The sequence below is a fragment of the Oryctolagus cuniculus genome, chromosome 19 (genome assembly GCF_051225735.1).
Source record: "Oryctolagus cuniculus isolate XC-2025 breed Fujian yellow rabbit chromosome 19, ASM5122573v1, whole genome shotgun sequence".
Classification (NCBI taxonomy): domain Eukaryota; kingdom Metazoa; phylum Chordata; class Mammalia; order Lagomorpha; family Leporidae; genus Oryctolagus; species Oryctolagus cuniculus.
The window spans coordinates 33,848,613-33,875,337 of NC_142885.1; the positions used below are offsets into that span (position 1 = coordinate 33,848,613).

At 48.0% G+C, this 26,725-nt stretch overlaps 2 protein-coding genes across 13 annotated transcripts in view; one reads left to right on the top strand and one right to left on the bottom strand.

Moving 5' to 3' along the window:
• The window catches only part of NIPSNAP2 (nipsnap homolog 2), a 33,386-nt gene extending 26,072 nt beyond the window's left edge, over positions 1 to 7,314 (top strand). For 7 of the 9 annotated variants that reach the window (XR_016226123.1, XR_016226122.1, XR_016226121.1 and 4 more), the window contains 3 exons: positions 1,173 to 1,267; positions 5,292 to 5,375; positions 6,166 to 7,314. Coding sequence is in view for 5 of the 9 variants with exons in the window: in XM_089321519.1 (XP_089177645.1) it covers positions 1,173 to 1,267; positions 5,292 to 5,375; positions 6,166 to 6,230 (244 nt within the window). In the remaining 4 variants the exon portion in view is untranslated. The remainder of the gene's footprint in view (positions 1 to 1,172; positions 1,268 to 5,291; positions 5,376 to 6,165) is intronic. The other 2 variants (XR_016226124.1, XM_089321515.1) reach the window with 1 other exon arrangement.
• A 7,404-nt stretch (positions 7,315 to 14,718) lies between these two features.
• The window catches only part of PSPH (phosphoserine phosphatase), a 67,184-nt gene continuing 55,177 nt past the window's right edge, over positions 14,719 to 26,725 (bottom strand). For all 4 annotated transcript variants that reach the window (XM_008249662.5, XM_008249660.4, XM_051836346.2 and 1 more), the window contains 5 exons: positions 23,419 to 23,577; positions 22,731 to 22,865; positions 22,023 to 22,168; positions 20,146 to 20,294; positions 14,719 to 15,206 (listed from right to left, as the gene is read on the bottom strand). In XM_008249662.5, the coding sequence (XP_008247884.1) occupies positions 15,099 to 15,206; positions 20,146 to 20,294; positions 22,023 to 22,168; positions 22,731 to 22,865; positions 23,419 to 23,558 (678 nt within the window). In that variant the 5' untranslated portion in view covers positions 23,559 to 23,577 and the 3' untranslated portion in view covers positions 14,719 to 15,098. The remainder of the gene's footprint in view (positions 15,207 to 20,145; positions 20,295 to 22,022; positions 22,169 to 22,730; positions 22,866 to 23,418; positions 23,578 to 26,725) is intronic.

Below are 26,725 nucleotides of genomic sequence, written 5' to 3' on the forward strand. Positions count from 1 at the left end.
ACACAAATATTTTTAGAAATTAGGTGCATTACTAAATAGAAAGTACCTGGCGCAGTAGGAAAGAAAATCTTTAAAGAGCTGATATTTTTTGCAACAGGAAATCTCAAAAAGAGGAAAGCTGAAGACAAATGTCAAATTTTTTTTTTTTTTTTGACAGGCAGAGTGGACAGTGAGAGAGACAGAGAGAGAGAAAGGTCTGCCTTTGCCGTTGGTTCACCCTCCAATGGCCGGCGCGGCTGGCGCGCTGCGGCTGGCGCACCGCACTGATCCGAAGGCAGGAGCCAGGTACTTCTCCTGGTCTCCCATGGGGTGCAGGGCCCAAGTACTTGGGCCATCCTCCTCTGCACTCCCTGGCCACAGCAGAGAGCTGGCCTGGAAGAGGGGCAACCGGGACAGAATCCGGCGCCCCGGCCGGGACTAGAACCCGGTGTGCCGGCGCCGCAAGGCGGAGGATTAGCCTAGTGAGCCGCGGCACCAGCGACAAGTGTCAGTTTTTAACCAGTTTCATCACAATTTTGTCTTGTACGCGTAGACACAATGTGTATCCACATTTCCTTCAATGGATAGGATGTAACGCGTGCCTTTTGGTACTTGCTCTCTGAATAGTGTACTTTGATGACAGAAAAAACAGCAGCAGGCGCTTCCTTTGTGGCAGTGATGTAGGATGGCACTGCCGAGAAACCCCTTGCCTGGCCCCAAGACTTACAGGGTCCCTCTGAGAGTTGAGAGAGCAGGCGTGTTCCTCACGTGTTTGCTGTCTCGTGTTCATCTCCTCTCGCTGTTACCTCTTTCCCTGGGGGCGGGGCCTACAGCATCGTGGGCATTCTAGTATCCAGGTTTCCCTCACTGCTCGCACAGAGCGTTTGTGGAGAAGCAGTGCTTTTTCAGTTGGAAGCTCCTGTCCTCTGCCAGTTTTCCTGATGTTATGTCCAGAATCCACAGCACAGCTACATATCCTCATGTTGTTGCTTTTCACCTTTCATGGTCACTGGGCACGGTGCACTTCCCACAGAAACGACGAGGATAGCTGCAGAAAAGTGCGTTGACACCTTACAAGCATCAGTAACTTTTGGTGTTCGTTCTGAACAACTCGCCCAGTGTGGAGGAAGCTTAGTCTCCCGATTCTTTGGCCCATGTCTAATTCACCGTTGGAATGTTGTTTTCTCTCTAAGGGCTCGTGCAATTCGCTTCAGACAGGATGGTAACGAAGCCGTCGGCGGCTTCTTCTCTCAGATCGGGCAGCTATATATGGTGCATCACCTCTGGGGTAGGTACTTATTTCCATTTTTTGAATTACTGAGATTTTTTTTTTTTTTTTTGACAGGCAGAGTGGACAGTGAGAGAGAGAGAGACAGAGAGAAAGGTCTTCCTTTTGCTGTTGGTTCACCCTCCAATGGACAGTGAGAGAGAGAGAGAGACAGAGAGAAAGGTCTTCCTTTTGCTGTTGGTTCACCCTCCAATGGACAGTGAGAGAGAGAGAGAGACAGAGAGAAAGGTCTTCCTTTTGCCGTTCGTTGGTTCACCCTCCAATGGCCACGCTGCGGCCAGCACACCATGCTGATCCGAAGGCAGGAGCCAGGTGCTTCTCCTGGTCTCCCATGGGGTGCAGGGCCCAAGCACTTGGGCCATCCTCCACTGCACTCCCTGGCCACAGCAGAGAGCTGGCCTGAAGAGGGGCAACCGGGACAGAATCTGGCGCCCCAACCAGGACTAGAACCCGGTGTGCCGGCGCTGCAAGGTGGAGGATTAGCCCATTGAGCCACGGCGCCGGCCTGAGATTATTTTTAAGATGGCTTTTTTATTTATTTGAAAGGCAAAGCTACAGAGAAAAGAGGAGAGAAAGAGACAGAGATGAATGATGGAGATTTAAGAGGCTGTTACTGAGTAAGTCACGCTAAGCAGGAGTGCAAATCTCGAGTCAGTCAGTAACCTTAAATACTGGAGCAGATCCCACCATCATGATGGCTGTGCATGCTGGGCCATCTAGAACAGAAGAGGTCAACCGGGGAAGGGCCCACAGATCCTTGGCATGCTAGCAACTGACGGAGTGGGATGACAAGAGGAACAAGACAGGTGAAGGGGGCAGCCATGGGAGAGGGAGGAGAATGGAGCCAGAGTGGCCCCAGCCTCCCTCTCTAGCCGGCTTCCTGTTGCCCCCTCAGAGACAGCCGCATTTTACACACCACGCACACTCCCACTGCCTGTCTTTGCATGGCGTGGTGCCACTGTCTCAGAACTTTTGTCTCCCACTTTGGCTCCATCCTTGGTGTCTCTCAAGGCCGGACTCAGGCCTCCCCTCCCCACATCCCTGTCTCCTTGCTACAGCAGGGGCGGGGTCTTGGTCACAGCTGGTGGAATACCACCTGGACCTTTCTGGCACGTCTGTGGTTGGGTCTTAAAGGAGAAGCACAGCGCCCTTCCAGGCCATGGGAATTAACTGAGAGGTGGCAGCTTGACCCGTGTGGTGCTTCCTCCCCTGTCGTGGTGGCATAGCAGGGCTTACAAATACAGGAATGGCAAGCCTGAAGAGGGACTAAGCAGACGTGCAAGTAACTGTGGCAGGAGGCAGTGTGTGACCGTAACCCAGGGCCTTTGCTCCTGGTGCTGTGGAGACTTGGAGGGACGTCAAGGTAGATACGTGGACGTGGGGGAAGTCAGTAATGGTAGATGATGCACTAGACTTCAGGATCCTGGTGGATTTGACAGGCAGAGGTGAGAAGGAGGGGCTGAAGAGTGGTGGGGACACAGGAAATCATCAGAAAAGCACTAACAGTGTGGACCAGCTACAAGGTGGCATAGCTGCCAGCAGCCTAAGTCTGAATGGGTAAGTTGAGGCAGAACAATGTAACATTACACTGTGCTCTCACCCAAAGACTCATGCTCCATAATGGCTGCCTCAGGCTCCCCTGGTCTTGAAGAGTACAGCCCTGCGCAGGGGGATGGTTGCCGTCAGTGACTGCTCAGCGCCTCAGAGCGCCACGGGGCTGCACGGTCCTGGAGAGCTGCCCTCCTGGCCTGCCGAGTTTGGTCCCTTGGGTATCTGCGTTTCAAAATGTCACAGGTTTAGAAAGAAGTCTGTAAAAAGCCATGTTCTGCATTTGCCGGCCTTTTGCAATTAAACCACATGTAATTAAACCTTTCAGGATTTGAGGGCAGGCTGAAGCAGTTACTGTCATTTCACAAATACAGTATGCTGTCCAGGGGATAGGAACTGAGCAGTCAGACCACACTACCCTCCCGTCTCTCTGTCTCAGCCTAGACCAGCCTCTGAGGGCGGGCCCTGCACACCTCCCCCGACACCCCCGTACATGAGTGAGCACGGCTGCAAGGCTCAGAGTCAGATGGGGGGCGGCTCATCTGTCACCACTGCACTGGCTCTTGGCTGGAAGTCAACCCAGGTGCACAGCCTGGATCAGGGCTCACAGATGCAGGGCAGGCACCAGGATGCGAGCGGGTGAGCTCACCTGACAGGTTGTGGGGGACACAGGGCAGATCCTTTTCAACTCTGCCCTGCACAGAGGGCTCAAGGCTTCCTAGAGCCACAGCCAGCTGGGAGGAGCCCACCAAGTCTGTCTTGCATGCAGGCACAGAGCAGGACCAACATGGTGCCTCAGGCATCTGAGCAGCCAGCCACATCACATTGGCCGCTTCTGAGGCCGTGCCCTTCTCCACCTAACTTTACTATTTTATGCATCATCCCTTTTAATCTCTACAACCACCCACCACAGATGAGATACTATCTCAGTGGCTCATAGGTGGTAAGTAAATCACCCAGAACCCATGGCAACTCAGTAGCAGAGCCAGTGTGTGGCATGTGTGGCTTCAAGATGCATCTCTTCACAGCACAGCACTCCTCCTCTTCCCCATGCACTTGAGGCCATGCCTCCCCTGCCCCCTCCTCCACCACCCTGTGCGGGCTCCTCTCCTCACCTAGGAACATGCTTAAGGGCTGTCTTCAAGAAGCCTCTCTTGACCCGGATGTCCATTGACAGTGGGTGGATAAGCAAGACGTGGCGCAGAAGCACGGTAGAACAGTATTCAGCTGTAAAACGGCATGACATTCTGATACGTGCTGCAGCTGGATGAACCTTGAGGACATTGTGCTAATGCAAAAGAACAGATGTATGAGTCTGTTCTGTTAGGTCCCTAGAATTGGGCAAATTCACAGCGACAGGAAGTAGAATGAAGGAAGATATTACCAGGAGCCAGAGGGAGGGAGGAAAGGGGAGACATTGCTAAATGGAAAGAGTTTTTAATTTGGGATGATGAAAAAGCTTTGAAGCTGGGTAAAAATGACGGCTGCACAACCGTGTGAGTATGTTTACTGCCGCTGAACGTGGAAACTTTTTGTGACATTTTACCGCAATAAATTTTTTCTAATTATGAAAACTGAAACACAGCCTCCCCAAGCTGTGTGCAGTAGGGGGAAATTCTGTCTTTTAGGTGGTTGATCAGTAGCTCTGCAGGCTAGGATTTTCTTAGAAAGAAGGAAGTCCCATGGGGAAAGGTGCCTGTCTCCAGACAGAATGCAGACCCAAGGGAAGGAGCCCTGGACAGTCTTCCTCCTGACCAGCACAGCGTCCAGGTGCCTGGTGGGCAGTTGGAAGGCTCTTGCCCGGTTTGGACCCATCAGCCAGGGCCTCCATAGGCTATCAGTGAGATTGAATTCCTCAACACTGAGGGCCGTGTGATGCCTCTCACCACATTGTCCCCTCCACCCCCAGAGCACCTTTCTTTCCTACACTCGTATGTCAGTGATGTCATTCAATGCTGGTGAAACGAAGTGACCCCTTCCAGGCAGGCACCCCCACCCCCAGCCTCTGCCCCGATGCCCAGTCTCCTGGTCCTTGTGGACTCTGCCCTTGAGCTGATCACCATGCTCCGTGGGCTCAGCCTTGCCTTCCCTTCTCTCTCTCTTCTCTCCCTTGCATAGATCAGTGTGGTGCTTTGTCAGTTTGAATGAAGCTGGATTTGATATTGCTCATCTATGATCTGGGTTTCTGATTATGAATTTAGCATGTTATTGAAGAAGTTCATTTGGTTTAGAAATACGTGGCTGGGACTGACCAGGCTGTAAAGCTTCAGAGAAGGTTGTCTTGCTTCTAACCCACAAGGCGTGACATAGTTTTGCTCAGAATAACCAGTTGGTGGTTTTCCTAGATCAGTACTAGGTGTCCAAAGTAGTAACGACTGAGAAAACTAGGTGACCAGCTCAACAACGACTGTACCGGTGGACTGTGGGGCATTGTGTTTGCTCTAAGCCTTGCTTCTTCTGTGTGGTTTTCTTGAAGCTTACAAGGACCTTCAGACCAGGGAAGACATACGGAATGCTGCCTGGCATAAACACGGCTGGGAGGAACTGGTGTACTACACAGGTAACATTCATGTCTCCAAGCGCATGTGTTGTCTGCTGCAGCCTGCAAACCCTCTCTACCTGGTCAGTTTTCCATCATTACCCTTTCTTGTAGATTTCTGCATTTTCTGAAAATTTATTATACAGAATTCTTTCTGAGCCTTCCCTTTCTCATCAAAATTGTTAGGTCCCAGAGACATAATATGTCCGCTTAAAAGAGTAATCTGAAATTTAATTTGAGAAACTAGAAACCCTGTCTGCTTGATTTTAGTGAGGAAACTGGTAGAGTTGATAAATACCAGCCGTGTTGCATGCCACGTGTGTTTAAGCCCAGATGTTACTGTGCAAATATAAGAGTGATTTGTCGTAGAAAGTAGGTACTAACCTTGTCTTTTTAGTTCAGAAAAATCATAGAATTATTATGTGTTTTTGGTGCTCACCCTTACGCTTTTCATCATCCCCAGAGGTGAGGTTTCCAAGCCCACAGAATACATTCAAACATCGTATTATTTAGCTTCATATGAGTTTATTTGGCTCCAAATAATCTTTTGAGAAATCACCATCTTTTCCCTCACAATTCGGGCTTTCCTAATTTCCCACAAATGAAACCAGTCTCCAGGTGGGACCTGTTTGAAGAACATCCTAGAGCCCCGTGTGTGTGTTTCTGCCCGAGATCAGCCCCTTCTTCTCCAGCGCTCCGTTCTGTTTTCAAGTAGCGCATCTTCCGCACAGTCTCAGCAAGGCGTTTGTTCATGTGTTTCTGTCGGGTGCCAAGAAACGGATAAGCGCAGTAATCTGGCTCCTGTTTTCAGTCCCACTCATTCAGGAAATGGAATCGAGAATCATGATCCCGCTGAAGACCTCGCCCCTGCAGTGAGGCTGGAGAAGTCATATGTGCCCGCACCCATTCTCGTGACAAGTACTTGTCGTAAAATCATTTAAATTGTATGTCAAGTGAGAAAAGAGATGCTGATGTGTCCCGCTGCTGTATATAGCTTCTGAGAGACCTCTTTTCTTTGAAATTGACAGGATGGCAAGAGAGGAAACTGTTGCAGTTGGGCTGCTTGTTAGCCATGCTCTGCAGCCATCTTCGAAACCCCTGGGGACATCAGACCTCCCTGATAACACTTTGCCACCTCTCCCCGCCCTCCAGGAAAAGAGGGTCCAGATTGAAACTTTATCATCTCTAAATAAGACCCCAATCATGAAAAAAAAATCAGCCATTTCTTTATAAAAAGCAAATCTGTTTTATAATTACAGATTTTTAGAAAATTTCTTGTATCAGGAAGAAATGAAAATTTTGTCATGTGTCTCCAGTGGTTTTTCTGAATCTCAGACTAAGAGCAAATTACGAGTGTACCCAGTACCTGAAAATGTTCTGATTCCCTCTCATTTGCAAGTAGTCAGCATAGTAAGCCATGTCAGGACGAAGCTGGCAGCGGTGGGCAAGGGATATTTAATCAGTAATTCAGTGTGTCGTGATGTCTCTGTGTGAGAGGCAAAATATGGCGTGAACATGTATATCATGTGTGACTTTGAAATGAACACCTTGAATAGCACTAATTTTTTATTTGTAATATTTTTCTATAACAAAACAAGTAGCACTAGGAAAAGAGGTTTTATTTGTGACCTCAGATATCCTCTGGTTACTATTTTAATAAATGCACAGCAGATACTTCCAAAATCATGTATGAAGGGTGATGCATGTTGGGATTGAAATCGGCCTAATGCTGCATTCTCTGTCTAGCTCTGTTTGATTTACTTTTCTGACAGTGTGCCAGTGTCGTGGCTGTAATCATGTGCAAGTTCTGTTGAAATGAAAAATTATATCTGCCCACAAATTACAGAATTTATGTGTAAAATAAAAGTGTGAGTAAATCTCATATTAAATGTCAAACTTTTACATATGTATGGTTTTCTCCAAGAACATATAAAAGTCAATAAAATTCACTTAATTTTCACATTGGTTTTGGTTTTGGTTTTGTTCCATCAACATGTTCTGAGACTGATGTGTGTTGGTGCCATGGGAAATAGAAAGGAGAAAAAGTCTGGCATTGGGGGAAAAAAAAAACCTATACTTAGCACCAGCAATCCTACTGACTTGCCACGAAACCTTAAGCCACTGTTAACTGCTCTGAACCGCTATGTAATAGTCTTCAACATGAGCAAAAATCATCTGCCCAGGCTTTCTCGTTTGTGAAAATTGCGACTGTGTGTTGCCCATCTGAGTGCTCACTGGACTTTGGACTCCTTGAAAACAAGGACTGCATCATCCTTGCCCTCGTCACCCAGCCTGTGGCTCAGTGCCTGGCTCCGGTGAGCTGCATGGCTTGCATTTGCAAGATGTGTTGAATGAAAGAACTATTTAGGGGCTGGCATTGCAGTGCAGCGGGTTAAACCTCCTCTGGTGACATGAGCATCCCATGTTGGAGGGCCAGCTACTCTGCTTCCAATCCCGCTTCCTGCTAATGTACCTGGGAAGACAAAAGAAGATGACCCAAGTCATCTTGGGCTCCTGCCACCCATGTGGGAGACCAGGATGGGGTTCCTGGCTCCTGAAGCAATTTGGGGAGTGAACCAGCTAATAGGAGATAGCTCCTTGTCTCTCTCTCTCTCTCCCTCTCTCTCTCTTTCTTTCTTCTTTTCAAATAAATAGTAAATAATTTTTTTAGGAAAAAAACTATATGAAACTGCTTTCTAAACAACTTAAAAGAAAAGTAATAGAATTACTAGTAAGAGGAATTGGAGGAGAAGGAATCATACTATTTTGTCCCACCATCATCCAAACTCAGCATCTGTTCCCTTGGTGTACATCTGGTGGGTTTTATTTACAATAGCCAACTCAGGTTCAGCTGTCATGCTTTTTTGTTTTTGTTTTTGTTTTTGTTTTTAAGATTTATTTATTTATTTGAAAGTCAGAGTTACAGAGAGAGGGAGAAACAGGGAGAGAAATCTTCCATCCATTGGTTCAATCCCCGGATGGTCGCAATGGCCAGCCCTGCGCCAGGAGCCAGGGGCTTCCTCTGTGTCTCCCAATTGGGTAGAAGCTTGGGCCATCTTTGCTGCTTTTCCCAGGCCATTACTAGGAAGCTGGATCGGGGGTGGAACAGCTGGGACACAAACCCGTGCCCATGTGAGATTCTGGCTGGTGTCGCAGATGTTGATTTTACCCATTGCACCACAACACCACTTTTTAAAAGCCTACTTTGCTTTCCTCTAAATTAGCTCTTTATAAAACCTCTTTTCCCTCGTTTTCATAGCTCCCTATGGAAGACCCTTTTTTGTTTCTTACAAAATTTATACTTCCAGTCAAGTCTGGGCCAGCCAAAGCCAGGAGCCTAGAACTCCAACTGGGTCTCCTTTGTGGCTGGCAAGGACTCAAGTCCTCGAGCCATCACCTGCCACCTCCCAGAGTGTGCATTAACAGGGAGCTAAAGTTGAAGTGGAGCTGAGGCTCAAACCCAGGCATGCCAATATAGGAGGCAGGTGCCCCATGCAGTGTCAACCACTGTGCCATATTCACACTATTTTTGATGCAAATTCTAGAAATCCTTATAAATTAATGATTAATGATGTACCTAGATAAGCTCAAGGGTACTGTAAAAGATTCCGAGAAAAACTGAAAGCTTTATTTTGGAGGCAGGTGTTGTGGGCAGCAGGTTAAACCACCACTAGGGAAGCCCACATCCTATATTGGAAAGCCTGGAATTCAGTCCTGCCTCCAGTTCAGATCCAGCTTCCTGCCAACACAGCCCGTGAGATAGCAGCTGATGGCTCGAGGACTTGAGTCCCTGCCACCCACGTGCGAGACCCAGATGGAGTTCTGGGCTCCTGGCTTTGGCTGGCAGGCATTTCAGAAGTGAAACAGCAAATGAAAGATCACTATCTTGGCCGGCGCCGCGGCTCACTAGGCTAATCCTCCACATGCGGCGCCGGCACACCGGGTTCTAGTCCCAGTCGGGGCGCCGGATTCTGTCCCGGTTGCCCCTCTTCCAGTCCAGCTCTCTGCTGTGGCCAGGGAGTGCAGTGGAGGATGGCCCAGGTCCTTGGGCCCTGTGCCCGCATGGGAGACCAGGAGAAGCACCTGGCTCCTGGCTGCTGATCAGCACGGTGCGCCGGCCGCAGCAGCCATTGGAGGGTGAAACAATGGCAAAGGAAGACCTTTCTCTCTGTCTCTCTCTCGCTATCCATTCTATCTGTCAAAAAAAAAAAAAAAAAAAAAAAAAAATCACTATCTCTGTGTCCCTCAGCCTTTCAAATAAATATACTTAAAAAAAATCTGGTGCAGAAAATTTTGAAATCCACACATAGTTGTTTTTCATAATACACATTTTCCATGATCCTTGTTATAAAATATCTTCACATTTTGAAAATGTGATTGGGGTGGGGCCAGCGCTGTGGCATGGCGGGTAAAGCCGCTACCTGCAGTGCTGGCATCCCACATGGGTGCTGGTTCAAGTCCCAGCTGCTCCACTTCCAATCCAGCTCTCTGCTATGGCCTGGGAAAGCAGCAGAAGATGGCCCAAGTGCTTGGGCCTTTGCACGCGCACGGGAGACCAGGAGGAAGTTCCTGGCTCCTGGCTTCGGATCGGCGCAGCTCTAGCCATTGCAGCCATTTGGGAAGTGAACTAGTGGATAGAAGACTTTCTCTCTCTCTCTCTCTCTCTGCTTCCCTGTAACTCTGCCTTTCAAATAAATAAATAAATCTTTTTTAAAAATTGTGATCAGCAAATTACTGAACAGTCTTCTGCTGACTTCAGAGTTAAGACTTTCTCCAGAGTTTATTGACCATTAAAGGTGACAACTGCTTCAACTTTGTGCAGATCAGGCCTTCCATCCAGGGTCAGGGGTGGGGTGGGGGGTTGAGATCTTACTTATTCCTTGCATTAATATGTTATCACTTGTGATCACAGTGTTAATCAGTATTGGCTTAGGGTGGGTGCCCCTGGCCCCAGTAAATTGTTAACTCCCCAGTCGTGCACAAGATAAAGCATGCTGTGGAAATCATTGCCCTGGGTTCCCGCTCTGAATGTGACCTCAGGGCAGTTATTAACTTCGGTGAACACGTTTCCGTCTGTTAAGAAGAGGATAGCAGTGTCTATACTGCTGACCTCAGGGTAGTGAGAGTCACATGAGGCAACGCTGGACAGTGTGGACATCAGGAGTGTGATTTCTGGTCAGGTCCTTCCCCAGGTTTTCTGAACCTGATCATAAAGGGCTGTGTATATGCTTGAGCCGTCACGTACCGGGGCCAGCCACTTGGGTCTCTGCAGTCTCTTGTTCACTCCTGTCCCTGCTCTGGGAGTGGAGCTGGGGAGGTGGGTGGGGGGCCCTTCATTAGGAGACACCAAAGAATCGTTTAAACCATTAACCAGAGGAGAATGGGGCCGGGGTGGGGGTAGGGCAAAGTGTATTTTTAAAGCATATATGGGGCATACCTTGGGCCTAGCAGATAGGATACCACATGAGACATCCACATGAATGCCTGAGTTCAAGCCCTGGCTCAGAAGCCCATCTTAGAGGGCCTGGGTTTGAATCCTTCTCTCTACTTCCGATTCTACCTTCCTGCTAATACCCTGGAGGCAGCATCCACAAGGGAGGGAGACCTGGATGGAGTTCTAGTCTCCTGGCTCCAGTCTTGGCTGCTGCAGGAATTGGGAGGGTAAACCAGAGAAGGAAGCTCTCTCTTAGTATCTCAGCCTTTCAAATAAGTGAATATTTTTAAAGTTTTTTAAGCATATAAAAGTTTTGAGGTGGGGCCGGTGCTGTGGCATAATAGCTTAAGCTTCTGCCTGAGGCTCCAGCATCCCATATGGGCACCGGTTCGAGTCCCAGGTACTCCACTTCTGATCCAGCTCCCTGCTAATGGCCTGAGATGATGGCCCAGGTCTTGGGCCCCTGCACCCACATGGGAGAGCTAGAAGCTCCTGGCTCCTGGCTTTGGATGGGCACAGCGCTGGCCATTGCAGCCATTTGGAGAGTGAAATAATGGATGGAAGAGATCTCTCTCCCCCCCCCCCCCCCACCACCTCTGTATGTATCTCTTCCTCTCAAACAAATGTTTTTGAAAAAAGTTTATTAAATGTTTCGAGGGACTTTTATTCTTTTGACTTAGTACCATGAAAAATTTCAATACGGAATTTTATGATCCTAAGGCTTCTCCTGTTTAGATAAGCAGTTCTCACAATCAGAATGAAAAATCGTATTTCAAGGACAAGAAGTAATGTGACTGCCAGTGGCCCTGCTCTGAAGCCATCCTAGTGTAACCACGTAGTAACTCCTGGGAGAACTGCGCTGTAGCTGTTTCCAGCAAGTGCAGAATTGGAAAAGCATGAAAGAGTGGTGCAGTGCTTGCATCATTTCAAACTCACTCCTCCAAGCCAACAAAGAAGTAATTGTCTGTGCTGCTCTGGGGCAGTTAACCGGGGGCCAAAGGAGGGGCTCCGTCTCTGTGTAAGAGCTTCCAAGTGGGCATCACGAATTCTCAGGGGATCAGACTTGCTCTGAGCCAATTCAATGTCCGCCTCCGAGTTCAGGCCCTGGCCCTGGCTGAGGCAGGCTGTGGCAGCCAGGCAGTTAAAAAACAATGGGCGCACTGGCAACCCCGTCTTCCCACCCTCCCTGCCAAGGCCCGCTCGGGCTCATGCACGCTGGCTAGTGGCAAAGGCTGAGACGGTGTGTGGCGCTCTTCACAGAACTGGCCTGCCTGGTCCTGCCCAGAGCTCTGCCCTGCTCCTAGGAGAGCTGCCAGAGAGCATTCAGCATTGTGAAACCGCACGGTTCAGGGAGCTCATTTAAAGGTTGCCAACCCTGCTTCATGCATCTCCTGTAGACACCAACTACGAAGAAAACTGGATTCATTTATTATTTAAGTTGCAAGTTTTTCAAGTTTTCAGTATTAAAACCTATGGCCTTTCCTAAATTATCCAACAGTATCCACTGATATTTTTTCCTAATCCAGTCTTCCCCCTCCCCCATTTCCCCACCATGTTCTGAAGCTTAACTGGCTTGGTGGTGGGTGTTTTTGTTTTTGTTTTTAAGATTTATTTATTTGAAAGTCAGAGTTATACAGAGAGGAGAGGCAGAGAGAAAGAGAGAGGTCTTCCATCCAATGGTTCACTCCCCAATTGTCTGCAACGGCCAGAGCTGCGCCGATCTGAAGCCAGGAGCCAGGAGCCAGGAGATTCCTCTGGGTCTCCCACACGGGTGCAGGGGCCCAAGGACTTGGGCCATCCTCCACTGCTCTCCCAGGCCACAGCAGAGAACTGGATGGGAAGAGGAGCAGCCAGGTCTTAAACTGCTGCCGGCACTTCAGGCTAGGGCGTTAACCTACTGCCCCACAGCACTGGCCCCAAGGGTGTTTAGCCCAGTGGTGAGACATCTGCATCCCACTTCAGAGTGCTCAGGTTCAACACTAGGCTCCAGCTCCTGACTCTAGATTCCTACCAGCAGCAGTGATGGCTCAAGCAACTGTGCTCTTCCCACCCAAATGAGAGACCCGGACTGAGTTCTCAGCTCCCAGCTTCAACCTGGGCTGTCTTGCAACTACAGTAGGTATCTGGGGGGTGAACTAGCAGATGGAATCAACCTTTCCCTGCCTCCCTCCCTCTTGCAAGTAAGTTTACACACACACACACACACACACACACAGTACTGTGGCATAGCAGATTAAGCCACCACCTTCAGCACCAGCATGCCATATGGGAGCCAGTTCGATTCCCGGATGCTCCACTTCCTATCCAAGTCTCTGCTAATGTGCCTGGGCCCCCGCTCGCATGTGGGACACCCAAGTGAAACTCCTGGCTCCTGGCTTCAGCCTGGCCCAGCTCCTGACATTGAGGCCATTTGGGGAGTGAGCCAGCAAATGCAAAATCTCTCTCTCTGTCTCTCCCTCTCTCTATTTACTCTGCCTTTCATTTGGAAATGGCGCTGTGGCACAACAGGTTAAAGCCCCAGCCTGCTGTGCAGGCATCCCATGTAGGCCCAAATTCGAGCCCCAGCTGCTTCACTTCCCATCGAGCTCCCTGCTAATGTGCCTGGGAAAGCAGCAGAGGAAGCTCCTGGCTCCTGGCTTCAGATCGGCTCAGCTCTGGCTGTTGCAGCTGTTTGGGGAGTGACCCATTGGATGGAAGACCTCTCTCTCTCTCTGTCTCTAACTCTCTCTGTAACTCTGCCTTTCATATAAATGAAGTAAATCTTTAAATACATACATACACACATATATATTTAACAATATGATTTATCCTCTTTAAACTTAAAAAAGTATTTTAAAGAGTATAAGGGAAAGAGAGAGAGAGAGAGAGAGAGAGAGAGAGAGAGAGAGAGAGGTCTTCTATCCCCTGATTCCTTCCCCAAATGGCCACACAACCAGATGCCTAAAACTCCATCCTGGTCTCCCATGTGGATGACAGGGGCTGAAGCACTTGGGCCATCTTCTGTTGCTTTCCCAGGCCTATCAGCAGGGAGCTGGATGGGAAGCAGAGCAGCTAAGCCTCAACGCAAGCTCCAATATGGGATGCTAGTGCCACAAGTGGCAGCTTAACCCACTGTATCATAACACCAGCCCCCAAATACCTGTTTTTTTTAAGGCCAGTACTTCTTCTTCTTCTTTTTTTTTTTTTTTTTTTTTTTTTTATTTAAAAGACAGCGTTACAGAGAGAGGTAGAGATAGAGAGGTCTTTCATCCACTGGTTCACTCCCCAGTGAACTGGTTCACTTTGTTGGTGGCCACTTCTTTTCACTAGAGTCTCACCCACAGGGGTCCTTTATGTAGGACATTTTTTTCCAGAGCATCTTGGCTTTCCATGCCTGAAATGCTCCCCCTGGCTTTCCAGCCAGACCAGAATGCCCGAAGGGCTGATTCTGAGGTCAGAGTACTTCTTAAAGCGATTGTCATTCTATGCATCTGCTGAATGCATTGCTTCCCATGTTGGAGCTTTCACTCCTTCTTAATTCTGTCTATTCTTGTTTCCAAACAGTCTTATTAATATGATTACTTTAACTCTTGATCATATCTATATGGTCACTTTACCACTTGTTCCTATTCATTTGATCTTTGTAACACTTAAGCTACTATTTTTTTATCAGCCAGTTTAAGGGATTCTGGGGTCTTATGGCTAGCTGTCACGTTGTACCCCTAGAAGTATGTCTGTATGAAAGTATGTAGGACTTTACTGCTCTGCAGTTGGAACTCCATCTTCAGCCCCAGTGCCTTCCAGAACAGGGGATGGGGCATACATACACAGTGTGGCCAGTACAACACACAGGGGCGTCTCAGCTTCGTTCCTTGCCTGGTGATTTCTGCTTAAATATGGAACCTGAAATAGTAGACACTGAAATACAGACTTGAAAATTCCACACATGTGTTCTAATACACAGATAAGCTTTTATTTGTATCCAAAGGGAAAACCAACATTTTCATTTAAGGCTGCTATGGCATCCTTATTTTCAAGAGTGAAGGTGTTTAATTTATTGTCCACCTTTAAAAGGCTTCAAATAAAATATGGCTAAGGATTTACAAAAGGAATTCAGGTTATAAACCCTGCAGGTAATTAGTGGTCATAATAATCGCAGAACTACAGTTTTAAAAAAAGCATTTTCTAGAATTCCCAACTATGGTTGACTTGAAAGTACCAATAATGGGAACCAACTTTATGTATTAACTTGTAATCGCAACTGTAAGCAAACGGTATCAATCTGTATAGCTTTTAAGAATTAATCTGAAGTTGCTACATCAAAATTGTTGTTACTCTTCCAGTTCTCTCAAAAGCTCCACAAAATCAGTGATGTACCACTCAGCATTGTCCTTGACTTGTTGCCTGATCACATTTCCTCCAAATCCAATGAAAACATCCTAAGAAGGAAAAGAAAAAAGAGAAATTTTTAAAAATGCAGCTGTAGCCCATTGTTCTTTCTATTTGTTTGGGGGTTTTGTTGTTGTTAAGAATTATTTATTTGAAAGGCAGAGTTATAGAGAGAGAGAAACAGATCTCCCATCCATTGGTTCGCTCCCCCAAACTGTCACAACAGCTGGGGCTGGACCAGTAGCCAAGAACTCCATCTACATGAATGAACTCCCACATGAATGGCAGGGGCCCAAGCACTTGGGCCATCTTCCTCTACTTCCACAGATGCATTAGCAGGGAGTAGCTGGGACTTGAACCACCACTCATAGAGAATGCTGCACCCCAATCGCCAGCCAGGGCAATATTCTTGCTGGAAACAATAAACTGTTCCTGCAAGGACAGGAAAGAGCAGCCTAGAACTCGTCTCCTGAGCTCACTGTGCTCATGAGGCGCCGCCTCCGGCCAGCCCTAATGAATCCGGACCAGTGCCACTGCTGCAGACCCACCCAGGCTTAGGGAGAAGAATAGGTTGTGGTCCTTGCCCTCTAGAGACCAAGACAAATGCTTACAGAGATAAACATCACAGGGCAGCGATCATAACCATGCTGTGCTGATTTCAAAGAGAACTCTATGGTGCAGTGGAAATCTCCCAACCCGGCATCGCCTGAGTGGATCCTGATATGAAGTGCAGGCACCTCCCTCATGGGGGTGGGGATGGGGTGGGGCTCCCAGTGTATGCAGGAGAAATGGCCAAGGGGGAACAGGTGTGTGGCATATCAGTTATCCTGGGAGGCAGCAGGTGATGGCTCAAGTACTTGGGTCCCTGCCAGCCATGTGGGAGACCTGGATTGAATTCCAGGCTCTTAGCCTTGGCCTGGCCTAACCCTGGTTGTTTTGGGCATTTGAGGAATGAACCAGCAGATAGACAATATCTCTCCATCTGTCTGTCTCTTTCAAATAAAATGAAAATAAATTTTAAAATATTTTTTAAAGAAAAAAAAAATGGTCAGGGGGCAGGCACTTGGTCTAATGGCTGAGATGCCTGTATCCCTAACCAGAGTACCTTGGTTCAATACCCAACTCAATTCCTAAAACCACCTTCCTGCTAATGCAAAACCTGGGAGACACCAGTGATGACTCATCGAATTAGATTTCTGCCACCTACACATGGGCAACCTGGATTGAGTTTACAGATCTTATCTTTGGCCTGGGGACCCTTACATTCATTTAAGGAGTGAACCAGTAGATGGGAACTCTCTCTCTCTCTTTCTTTGTATCTATCGCTGTCTCTGCCTGCCTATCAGAAATTATTTTTGAAAGAAAAAAATAGGTCACGTTTTGTTGCTTAACACTGAAAGAGGTGATGATCTCAAGATATGTTGGCAGCAGTCGGATTTTCATAGAATTGTTTACACTTACACAATTTGGAAGGCAGAGTTAGAGAGACAGAGAGAGGGAGAGACAGGGAGAGACAGGGAGAGTGCTCTTCCATCTGCTGGTTCATTCCCCAGATGGCTGCAATGGCCAGGGTGGGGCCAGGAGACAAGCAGCATGATCCAGGTCTTTCATGTGAGTGTAGGGGCCCAAGCACTTGTGCCATCTGCCACTTCTTTTCCCAGGCACATCAGCAGGGAGCTGGATCAGAAGTGGAGCAGCTTGGGCTCAAAACTGGTGCCCCTGTAGGTTGCATATTAACCTGCTTAACCCACTATGTCATCTTCTGGTCAATCTTTTTTTTTTTTTTTTTTTTTTTTTTTTTTTTTTTGACAGGCAGAGTTAGTAGAGAGAGAGACAGAAAGAAAGGTCTTCCTTCCGTTGGTTCACCCCCTAATGGCTGCTACAGCTGGCGCGCTGCACCGATCCAAAGCCAGGAGCCAGGTGCTTCTTCCTGGTCTCCCATGCGGGTGCAGGGCCCAAGCACTTGGGCCATCCTCCACTGCACTCCCTGGCCACAGCAGAGAGCTGGCCTGGAAGAGGAACAACCGGGACAGAATCCGGCGCCCTAGCCGGGACTAGAACTCGGGGTGCCGGCGCCACAGGCAGAGGATTAGCCTAGTGAGCCACGGCACCGGCCTGGTCAATGATCTTTTAAAGTGGTATTTTCTCTTTTCCTGCCAAATTGTGCGCACACTATACACTGATTTGGAAGTAAAAAAATTCTCTCACTCACCCTCTTATTTTCATATCCCATAACGTTGGTGGGGAGGGGAGTAACTAGATTCTTACTTTGAATTTGGCCTAATTGCTCTTCTTGCCTCTTATTTTTCCTCCCTTTCTGCATGTCAGCACCACTGAGCCGTCTTAACACCCTGACCCATGCTTTCCACGACCTACGGGAAACACAGGGTGCCAATGCCTGGCACATGGGGTCTTCAACATTTGCTGAAAGGGACCCCCCCTCCCATCCCTGACCACTGATGGCCCCAGAACTATGCCTCACCCATCCCCCCACAGTGCTCAGCTGCCTCCCCTCCTTCTGGAAACTTCTTGTCCTGAGTCCTCCGAGCTTTTACGTGGTAGGTGCTCATTTTTGTTTGGGCCTCACATTCCTCCAATCATCCACATACCCACGTGGGCACCACTTTCTCTGAGCTCAGTCAGACTGTCACCTCCAGCTGGCTGGGTCACCTGGAATTCATAATTCTGTCATTTCTTGACAGTGAGATGGGGAGCTTCCTGAAAGCACTCTGCATTTCTTTTTCAAAAAGCTATTTATTTATAAGATAGGAAGAGGAAGAGGAAGGAGAGGAAGAGGAGGGAGAGAAGAGAGAGGAGGAAGGGGAGGGATAAGGAAGGGGGAGGGAGACAGAGGTCTTCCATCAGCTGGGTCACTCCCCAAATGGCCACAACATCCAGGGCTGGGCCAGGCTGAAGCCTGGAGCCAGGAACTCCATCCCAGACTCCCACATGGATGGCAGGAACGCAAGCACTTGGGCTGTCATCCGCTGCTTTCCCAGGCGCACTAGCAGGGCGCTGGATCAGAAGTCAAGCAGCAGAGACTTGCACCAGTGCCCCAGTAAGGGATGCTGACATCAAGGGGCAGCTTAACCCACTGCACCACAGTCTGGCCCCCCTCATTTTACTTGTATGTCTGTATTTCTTATTAAACTAGCCCAGGGGTCAATCCCCAACATTGGTTATAAGTCATGTGTTATCTTGAACTGACTCAAGTAATGTTAAAAGGATCCCAAAATATTCTTTAACCATTTCTTGATTAATCATTTACAAAGACAATCACTATTTTAGATCTCAAGAAACTAGAAAGTTCAGCACTATGTTTTTGATTCAGTTTTTATTAAATGCGAACAAAATGAAAAAAGGCAAAGTCCTATGTGAAATGGACATAGGACACCTGCTGTACAGCATTTGCTGCCTGTATTGGGTTTAAAATGCTTACAATAAAACCTCTGCTCGTCTTAATTAATTCAAAGAATAAAATGCTTTGATATAGGTAAGTTATTTACAGCCACAAACCTCAGTTCCCCCATCAATAAGAAAATTATGTTTTACTTCATGGGGCTGTTAGAGACACTAAATGAGACAAGAGGAAATAGTATTGGGGCCGGCGCTGTGGCACAGCGGGTAAATCTGCCACCTGTGGTGCCGGCATCCCATATGGGAGCCGGTTTGAGTCTCGGCTGCTCCAACTCTGATCCAGCTCTCTGCTGTGGTCTGGGAAAGCAGTAGAAGATGGCCCAAGTGCTTGGGTTCCTGCACCATGTGGGAGACCTGGAGGAAGCTCCAGGCTGCTGGCTTCAAACAGGCCCAGCTCAGCCATTGCAGCCATTTGGGGAGTAAACCATCAGATGTTCTATTTCTCTCTCTTTCTCCCTCTTCCCCTTTGTAACTCTGCCTTTCAAATAAATAAATAAATCTTTAAAAAAGAGGAAATAGTATATAAAGTATAAAATGAGATTAAAATCTTGGTTATAGGGATCAGCATTGTGGTGCAGGGGGTTAAGCTGCCTGCAATGCCAGCACCAGTTCAAGTCCCAGCTGCTCTGCTTCTAATCCTGCTCCCTGTTAATGAGCCTAGGAAAGCAATGGGAGATGGCCCACGTAGTTGGGTCCCTGCCACCCACATGGGAGACCCAGAGGGAGTTCCAGACTCCTGGCTCCTGTTGTGGCCATTTGGGGAGTGAACCAGCGGATGGAAGCTCTCTCTCTCTCTCTCTCTGTCACTCTGCATTTTAAATAAATAAAAATAAATCTTTGAAAAAAATAAAATCTTGGTTATAGTTAGAAGAGTTGTTGATGCTATCATTTGGGGAAATGAAAGTAAACTGCACTGAGCACCCATTTGGGCGACACTGGGTGGCTTCACTACAGGGACAAAGCACTACAGGGACAAATCCTTATCCACAGATTATCTTGGGCTTGCCAAAAGTCTACTGACATTATAAGATTGAATTTTTTCTTTTTCTTAGCTGTCTTGCTTTTTATTATTATTATTATCTATTTATTTATGCATTTGAGGCAGAATTACAGACGGAGAGAGAAAGAGAGAGAGAGAGAGACAGAGACAGAGAAAGGTTTTCCATCCACTGGTTCACTCCCCAGATGACCACAATGGCTGCAGCTAGGCCAATACAAAGCCAGGAGCCAGCAGCTTCTTCCAGGTCTCCCATGCAGGTGCAAGGGCCCAAGCACTTGGGCCATCTTCCACTGCTTTCCCAGGCCATAACCAGAGAGCTGGATCTGAAGAGGACCAGCTGGGACTCAAACCAGCAACTATATGGGATGTCAGCTCCACAGGTGGAGGCTTTACTCTTTATACCACAGCACGGGCCCCAGTTGTCTTGCTTTTTTATTGCATGAATAATGTAAACACAATATAATATATAATGATAGCCATTTTTGTGAAACTCTCATCATCAGTCTTGTATAGTTCAAAATCAACTAACACCAAATCCCAACCTGAGAGAAGCGAGTCCCCTGGGTACCTACAGCGGGAGGACAGGCTTCCATGTCTGTAGCTCCATCTCCGATCATGACAATTTTCTTAAAATGAAATTTTTCCTTTAAGAACTTAATCACTTTTCCTTTCCCTCCAGATTCCGCGGTTGGCTGGCTCTCATCAAAACCCGCGTATTCACCTTAAAAGAGCAGAGAAAACAGTGTTGAAGAGCCACACAAGAGGACGAGTGGGGCCAGCTTTGGCATGGGTGATAAATGCCACTGAGGTGCAGTTGTGCTTATGAAATGCATCCAATCTGTATTCCTGAAATAAAAGGCTTCTGGGAAGAAAAACAACAACAACAAAAGTCACTCAGATGGCTAAAAATCACCCCCCACTGAAGTCACACAGCCTGGAATTTCACCCCTAATCTTTGGAATAAGCAAACTTGGTTTGTAACTTATAAATACGTCTTGTAGAGGCGGCTGTATCAGATAAACACCTGGGGGTGAATTAGTTATACCCTCTGGGCTTCCAGTGACTGTAGTGATTCTCAAACCTTGTTGAGGTGGCAGAACCACAAACACGACAAAATAGCAATATATAACACCTGCAATGTTAACGTATAATGTCATCCAAGAGGAAACACCAACTTATTTTCAATCAATAATTCCTGTTCTTACACAAAGTGCTGTATTCATTCCCTATTTTTTTCAATGATCTCTAGCTTCAGACTCTTCAAAAATGTTCTATCAGCACATCTACAATTTTGTAGCATTATTTTTTCTAAATATTTATTTATTTATCTGAAAGGCAGAGTTATTACACAGAGAGAGAAGGAGAGGCCGAGAGAGGAGAGAGAGGTCTTCCATCCACTGGTTCACTCTCCCAGATGACCACAACAGCTGGAGCTGGGCTGATTTGAAGCCAAGAGATTCTTCCGGGTCTCCCACGTGGGTGCAGGGGCCCAAGGACTTGAGCTATCTTCCACTGCCTTTCCAGGTCACAGCAGAGAGCTGGATCAGAAGTGGAGCAGCTGGGACTGCAACCGGCGCCCCTATGAGATGCCGGCACTGCAGGCGGCGGCTTTACCCACTATACCATAGCGCCGGTCCCGCATTATTTGGTTTTAAGATCAGCCATCCCCCCTTACATAACTGGAGAGCCCTTGAGATGTAATAAAGCTGCAGCTAGGACTCTGTGAGTGTCCACAGAGGAGCCAGGAGGCCTCCCCCAAGGATAGCGCAGTAATGTGTTGATGAGACTCTCCTTCCTGAGTCTAAATGACATCAGATGCAGAAAGCACTCTCAGAAAACTGAAATCAAACACGCAACAAAATAAGTCATGTGACTTAATTGTCATGTGACTAAATCTGGACATTCCCATAGAGAATGAGGATGACACGGATACTAATGCAGGCAATGACCCAAGGAAACCCAAGAGCCAAAGACATCCATCAAGGGGCCGGCACTGTGGCACAGTGGCTTAACACCCTGGCCTGAAGCGCCAGCATCCCATATGGGCACTGGTTCGAGTCCTGGCTACTCCTCTTCTGATCCAGCTCTCTGTTATGGCTTGGGAAAGCAGCAGAAGATGGCCCAAGTGCTTGGGCCCCTGCACCGCATGGGAGACCCGGAAGAGGTTCCTGGCTCCTGGCTTCGGATCGGCACAGTTCCAGCCACTGCGGCCATTTAGGGTGTGAACCAGCAGATGGAAGACCTCTCTCTCTCTCTGCCTCTCCTTTCTCTGTGTAACTCTGACTGTCAAATAAATAAGTAAATCTTAAAAAAAAAAAAAAAAAGACATCTGTCAAGAGAAATCGTTCATCTCCGTATTTCACTGATGCCGCTCTTCAATCTGTAGCTGCCCAGAATATTGAGTGACAGGACTGAGAAGGAAGGGGACAAGTCAGCATGAAGGCGTTACCGTTAAAGTAGAATTTCAGCCTGTTGGCGAATACATTGGAAGCCGGTATGTTGAGCTTCGAAGCAACATGCTCCACGATACTCCGAAAGCCTCCGGAGATTAGGAAAACCTGAACGTTTCGCTCTTGGAGGCGACTTACCAGCTCTCTGCAAAAGTAAGATACCAATGGTGAGTGACGCAAATGTTGGGGGAGAATGGGATAGGAAAGAAACTGTCTCCGAGTGGCAGACATCTGACAAGGCGTAGTGCGAGGGGAATCAATGTTTTAGAAATGTTTTTCTACTGCACTTAGAAATCAGTGGGTGGGGCTTGGCTGCTTTAATAAACCATTCCACAAGTCTTTTTCTGTGGAAGGAAGGGAGGAAGGGAGGAAGGGAGGAAGGGAGGAAGGGAGGGAAGGAGGGAAGGAGGGAAGGAGGGAAGGAGGGAAGGAGGGAAGGAGGGAAGGAGGGAAGGAGGGAAGGAAGGAAGGAAGGAAGGAAGGAAGGAAGGAAGGAAGGAAGGAAGGAAGGAAGAAGGGAAGAAAGGAAGAAAGAAGAAAAGAAGAAGAGGAAAAGGAAGAGGAAGAAACACAAGGAAAGCACAGGCGCTCGCTGGGGGTAGAGGGAAGACAGACACGAGCAGGACCAGACCACAGGATCACGTGTGAGTGCCCTGAACACCATGCAGACAGGGAGACAGAGTACCCTCCCCGGGGGCTGCTCTTACCTTATGCCGGGGGTCAGGTGGGGGGGGTGCTCCGCTAGGAGCCTTTGCACCTGCTCTCTGGAAGGCTGGATCAGTGCTAAGCGCTCTGTGAGAGCAGCTTTGAAAGGCACTGCCCCGCCCATGGCTCGCCGTGTCCTAGGAGGAAGAGCCAACAGTCAGGCCAGCCATGTCAGCCATCTTCAAAGCTTATGACCTGGTGACTGCAGCCACGGCAGTGGGAGCTGCCACTGCTGCAGGGCAGGTGGAAAGGAGAGGCTCTGACCCAGATCCACTCAAAGACCCTGAACCAGACTCGTTTTCCAGTGAACCACTAAGGCCATGCTTTAAACAATGACACAAGGCACCGACCACCTGGGAGGCTCCCCAAGGCCATCTGCTTCAGTTGCAGTCATCATTCCCCTGACAAAGCTAAGAGTAAGTCTTATCCATATTTACTTTCCAGATGAAGCTACTTTTTTTGCCACATTTGCCATCAATGGTAAACACTAATCAGATAAATAGATGGACAGATAAGGCATACTACTACCAAATTCAGCTCTAAGGAACAAAAGAGAAAGCCTAGTGCCCAGGTTTCAGTCAGGCACTGAAGTCCAGGAATCATGTCTCTGGCCTACCATTCTATCCCAAACAGTCACTCCCTTTTTACAATTCTTTCTCATCTCACAAAGTGAATAAACACGGTCCCTACATTTCTGACACAGCATCTTCAACTCCGCAGAATTTGGCCAGCTCATCAATTCCTTCTTCTCTGATGACGGTGCTATCAACGTCGAAACACACTGCGTCTGCTGAACAGAAAAGTTTTCTCAACTCTGAGTGGGAGACCATCCTTGGAAGAATTTTCCTCCTATAAGAGAGAAAGATAAATGTATTGAAAAACGGAAAATCTAGGGGTGACTATTTGACATAGCAGCAAAGATTCACGTGGAAAGCCCCCACCCCATATCAGAGTGCCTGGGTTTGGACTCCCGACTCCACTTCCAATTCCAGCTTCCTGCTACTGAGCACACTAGAAGACAGCGGGTGATGGCTCAAGAAGTTGGGCCCCTGCCATCCAAGTGGGAGACCTGGACAGAGTTCCCAGCTCCTGGTGGTGGCCTGGCCCAGCCCTGGCTGTTGTGGGCATTTAGGGAATTAACCAGCAAGTAGAAAATTTCTCCCCTTCACTGTCTCTCTGCCTTTTCAAATAAATAAATAAATAACATTTTTCAAAAGGTACAAAATATAATTGTGGTTGCCTATTACAACCAATCTATTTTTATTTGTAACAAAAGTCAGTGTAGCCCACATAAGCATGCAATCATGGGCTCATTTATTTATTTTTTAAGATCTATTTGTCCATTTATTTGAAAGAGGAACAGAGAGAGGGAAAGACACACACACACACACACACACACACAACGAGAACAAGAGCAAGAGCGAGAGAAAGGGAAAGAAAGAGAGAAAGAGAGAGTGAGAGAGAGAGATCTTCAATCTACTGGTTCACTTCCCAAATGGCCACAACAGCCAGGGCTGGGCCAGACTAAAGACAGGAGACAGGAACTTCATCAGGGTCTCCCATGGATGGTAAGGAGCCATCTTCCAGTGTATTTCCAGATATATTAGCAGGAAGCTGGATGGAACCAAAGTGGGTGGGACTTGAACCTGTGCTCTGATATGGGATCCAAGTTGTCAAGTGGCAGTCTCACCCGCTGGGTCACAATGCTGGCTCCATCATTCATTTCTTTTGTTTTTTTGTAAAGATTTATTTTTTCATCTGGAAATTAGAGTTACACAGAGAGAGAAGGAGAGGAGGAGAGAGAGGTCTTGCATCTGCTGGTTCACTCCCCAGTTGGCCGCAATGGTCGGAGCTGTGCCAATCCAAAGCCAGGAGCCAGGAGCTTCTTCCAGGTCCCCCATGTGGGTGCAGGGGCCCAAGGACTCGGGCCATCTTCTACTGCTTTCCCAGGCCATAGCAGAGAGCTGGATCAGAAGTGGAGTAGCCAGGACTTGAACCAGCGCCCATATGGGATGCAGGCAGTGGCTTTACCCACTACACCACAGCGCCGGCCCCTATCATTCATTTCTTGACACGTATTAAGCACCTCTTGAAGGGCAGGCTCCAGGATCACAAAAACACCTGAGTCCCAAACTCTGCCTTCAGAAGCTTAGCCCAGTGAAGGCACCAGTTTGTAAATACACTTGATATTGAACCAATATTCAACTTTTTTTTTAACCTAACAAGGATAGCAACAAGGCATGTGCTGAAGCAGAGATGTGCACAAGATACTACAGGCACTTGGAGAAAATGTTTACCCTTGTCGATGAAAGGCTTCAAGAAGGCACAAGCAGGTGAGCTAAAATCTGGGCAGGTAAGCGGCCCTCTGAGTGGGTTCTCAAAGGGCAGGGCAACAGTGTGGTGTCCGGGGAGGAAGCAGGACAGAGGTGGAGACCAGAAGAGGAGACCATAACAGAAGAGGGAAGAGAGAGCACAGCAAGACAGGGAAGAAGAGGGAGCAGACCACAGCTGGACACTACCCAGTGACTCAGCCCAGCTGCCAATCACAGGAGTTCATGGCCAGGGGCCCTGGGCCAGGGGAAGGAGAGCTTGGTTTGAACTTGTAGGTAATGCGAAGCCTTGAAAGGTTTTAAGCCTCTTTAGAGACGTAGGAAGTAAACACCAGAGCCAAACGCAGGGCTTTGCTAGTCACCTACGCAGATGCTGTCGTCAACAGGGGCAGTGCAGAGAAGGAAGAGAGAAGAGAGCTAAGGGCAGGGCCTGGGGGAGCAACCGTTAAAGCCATGGCCTGGGAATGAAAAGAGAGGTCGCAGGAAGAGAGTGGGCGGCACACGGTGCCGGAGCCAAGGAGGACAGAGTTGCAACCAGGATTTGGGCTTTTGTAGTTGCTGCTGTTGTTTTACTTTTGGAGAAAAGAACTGGACTCGAATTGGGGTGAAAGAGATCGGGAAGGCTGGCCACATCAGCCTTCCGCAGACTCGTGTTTCAGGTACAAGGCCACGCAGATGATGCACATGATCTAAATTTAGAGGAGACTGTGGCTAAAAACAGATTCAAAGGAACTGGTCAACCCACTTCATAACTGATTTCTAACCAATGCATCTGGCAGGATAATCTGGTTCAAAGTACACTCTGGGGAAAAAAAAGTTTTAAGCCAAAGGCTGTCAAGCTATGGTATATGCAGAGCAAATCTAGTCTGCTTTATGCACGTGTGGTTTTTTAAGATTTATTTATTTATTTATTATTTACGTGAAAGGCAGAGCTACAGAAAGAGAGAGAGAGAGAGAGGGAGAGGGAGAGGGAGAGGGAGGGAATAATCTTCTGTTGGTTGGTTCACTCTTCAAATGGCCACAACAGCCAGGTCTGTGCAGGCCAAAGCCATGAGCCAAAACCTCCACACTGATGGCAGGGGTCCAAGCGCTGGAGCCATCTTCCGCTGCCCTCACAGGTGCATTACGGGAAGCCGAATGAGAGGCAGAGCAGCGGGTTCAGCTACTACTTGCATTGCCAGCACCCCATATCATGGGGCAGGTTTGAGTCCTGACTGCCTTGCCTCTGATCTGGGCCAAGTGTTTGGGCCCCTGCCACCCATGTGGGAGGACCTGAATGAAGCTCCATGCTCCTGGCTCTGGCTGTTGTGGCCATCTGGGGAGTGAATCAGCAGATGGAAGATCTCTCTCACTGTCTCTCCCTCTCCCTCTGTAACTCTGACTTTCAAATAAAATAAATAAATCAGAAACAAACAAACAAAAACACAGTGCTGTCTCCTGACCCAACCTTGGTCTTGGCTATCTACCTTCACTCACTTGAATCATCCTGGCTCATGGCTCCAAGTGCCATCCTGAATACAGGGACTCCCACAGGAATGCCTGCAGTTTGGGTCTCTCTCCCAAACTCTAAACTCCCAATGACCTGCATGGCCTCCACTTAGATGTTCAGTAAATAAACACCGCAAACTTGACCCGTCCAAAAGTGAACTCCTGCTCTTCCCTGCCCA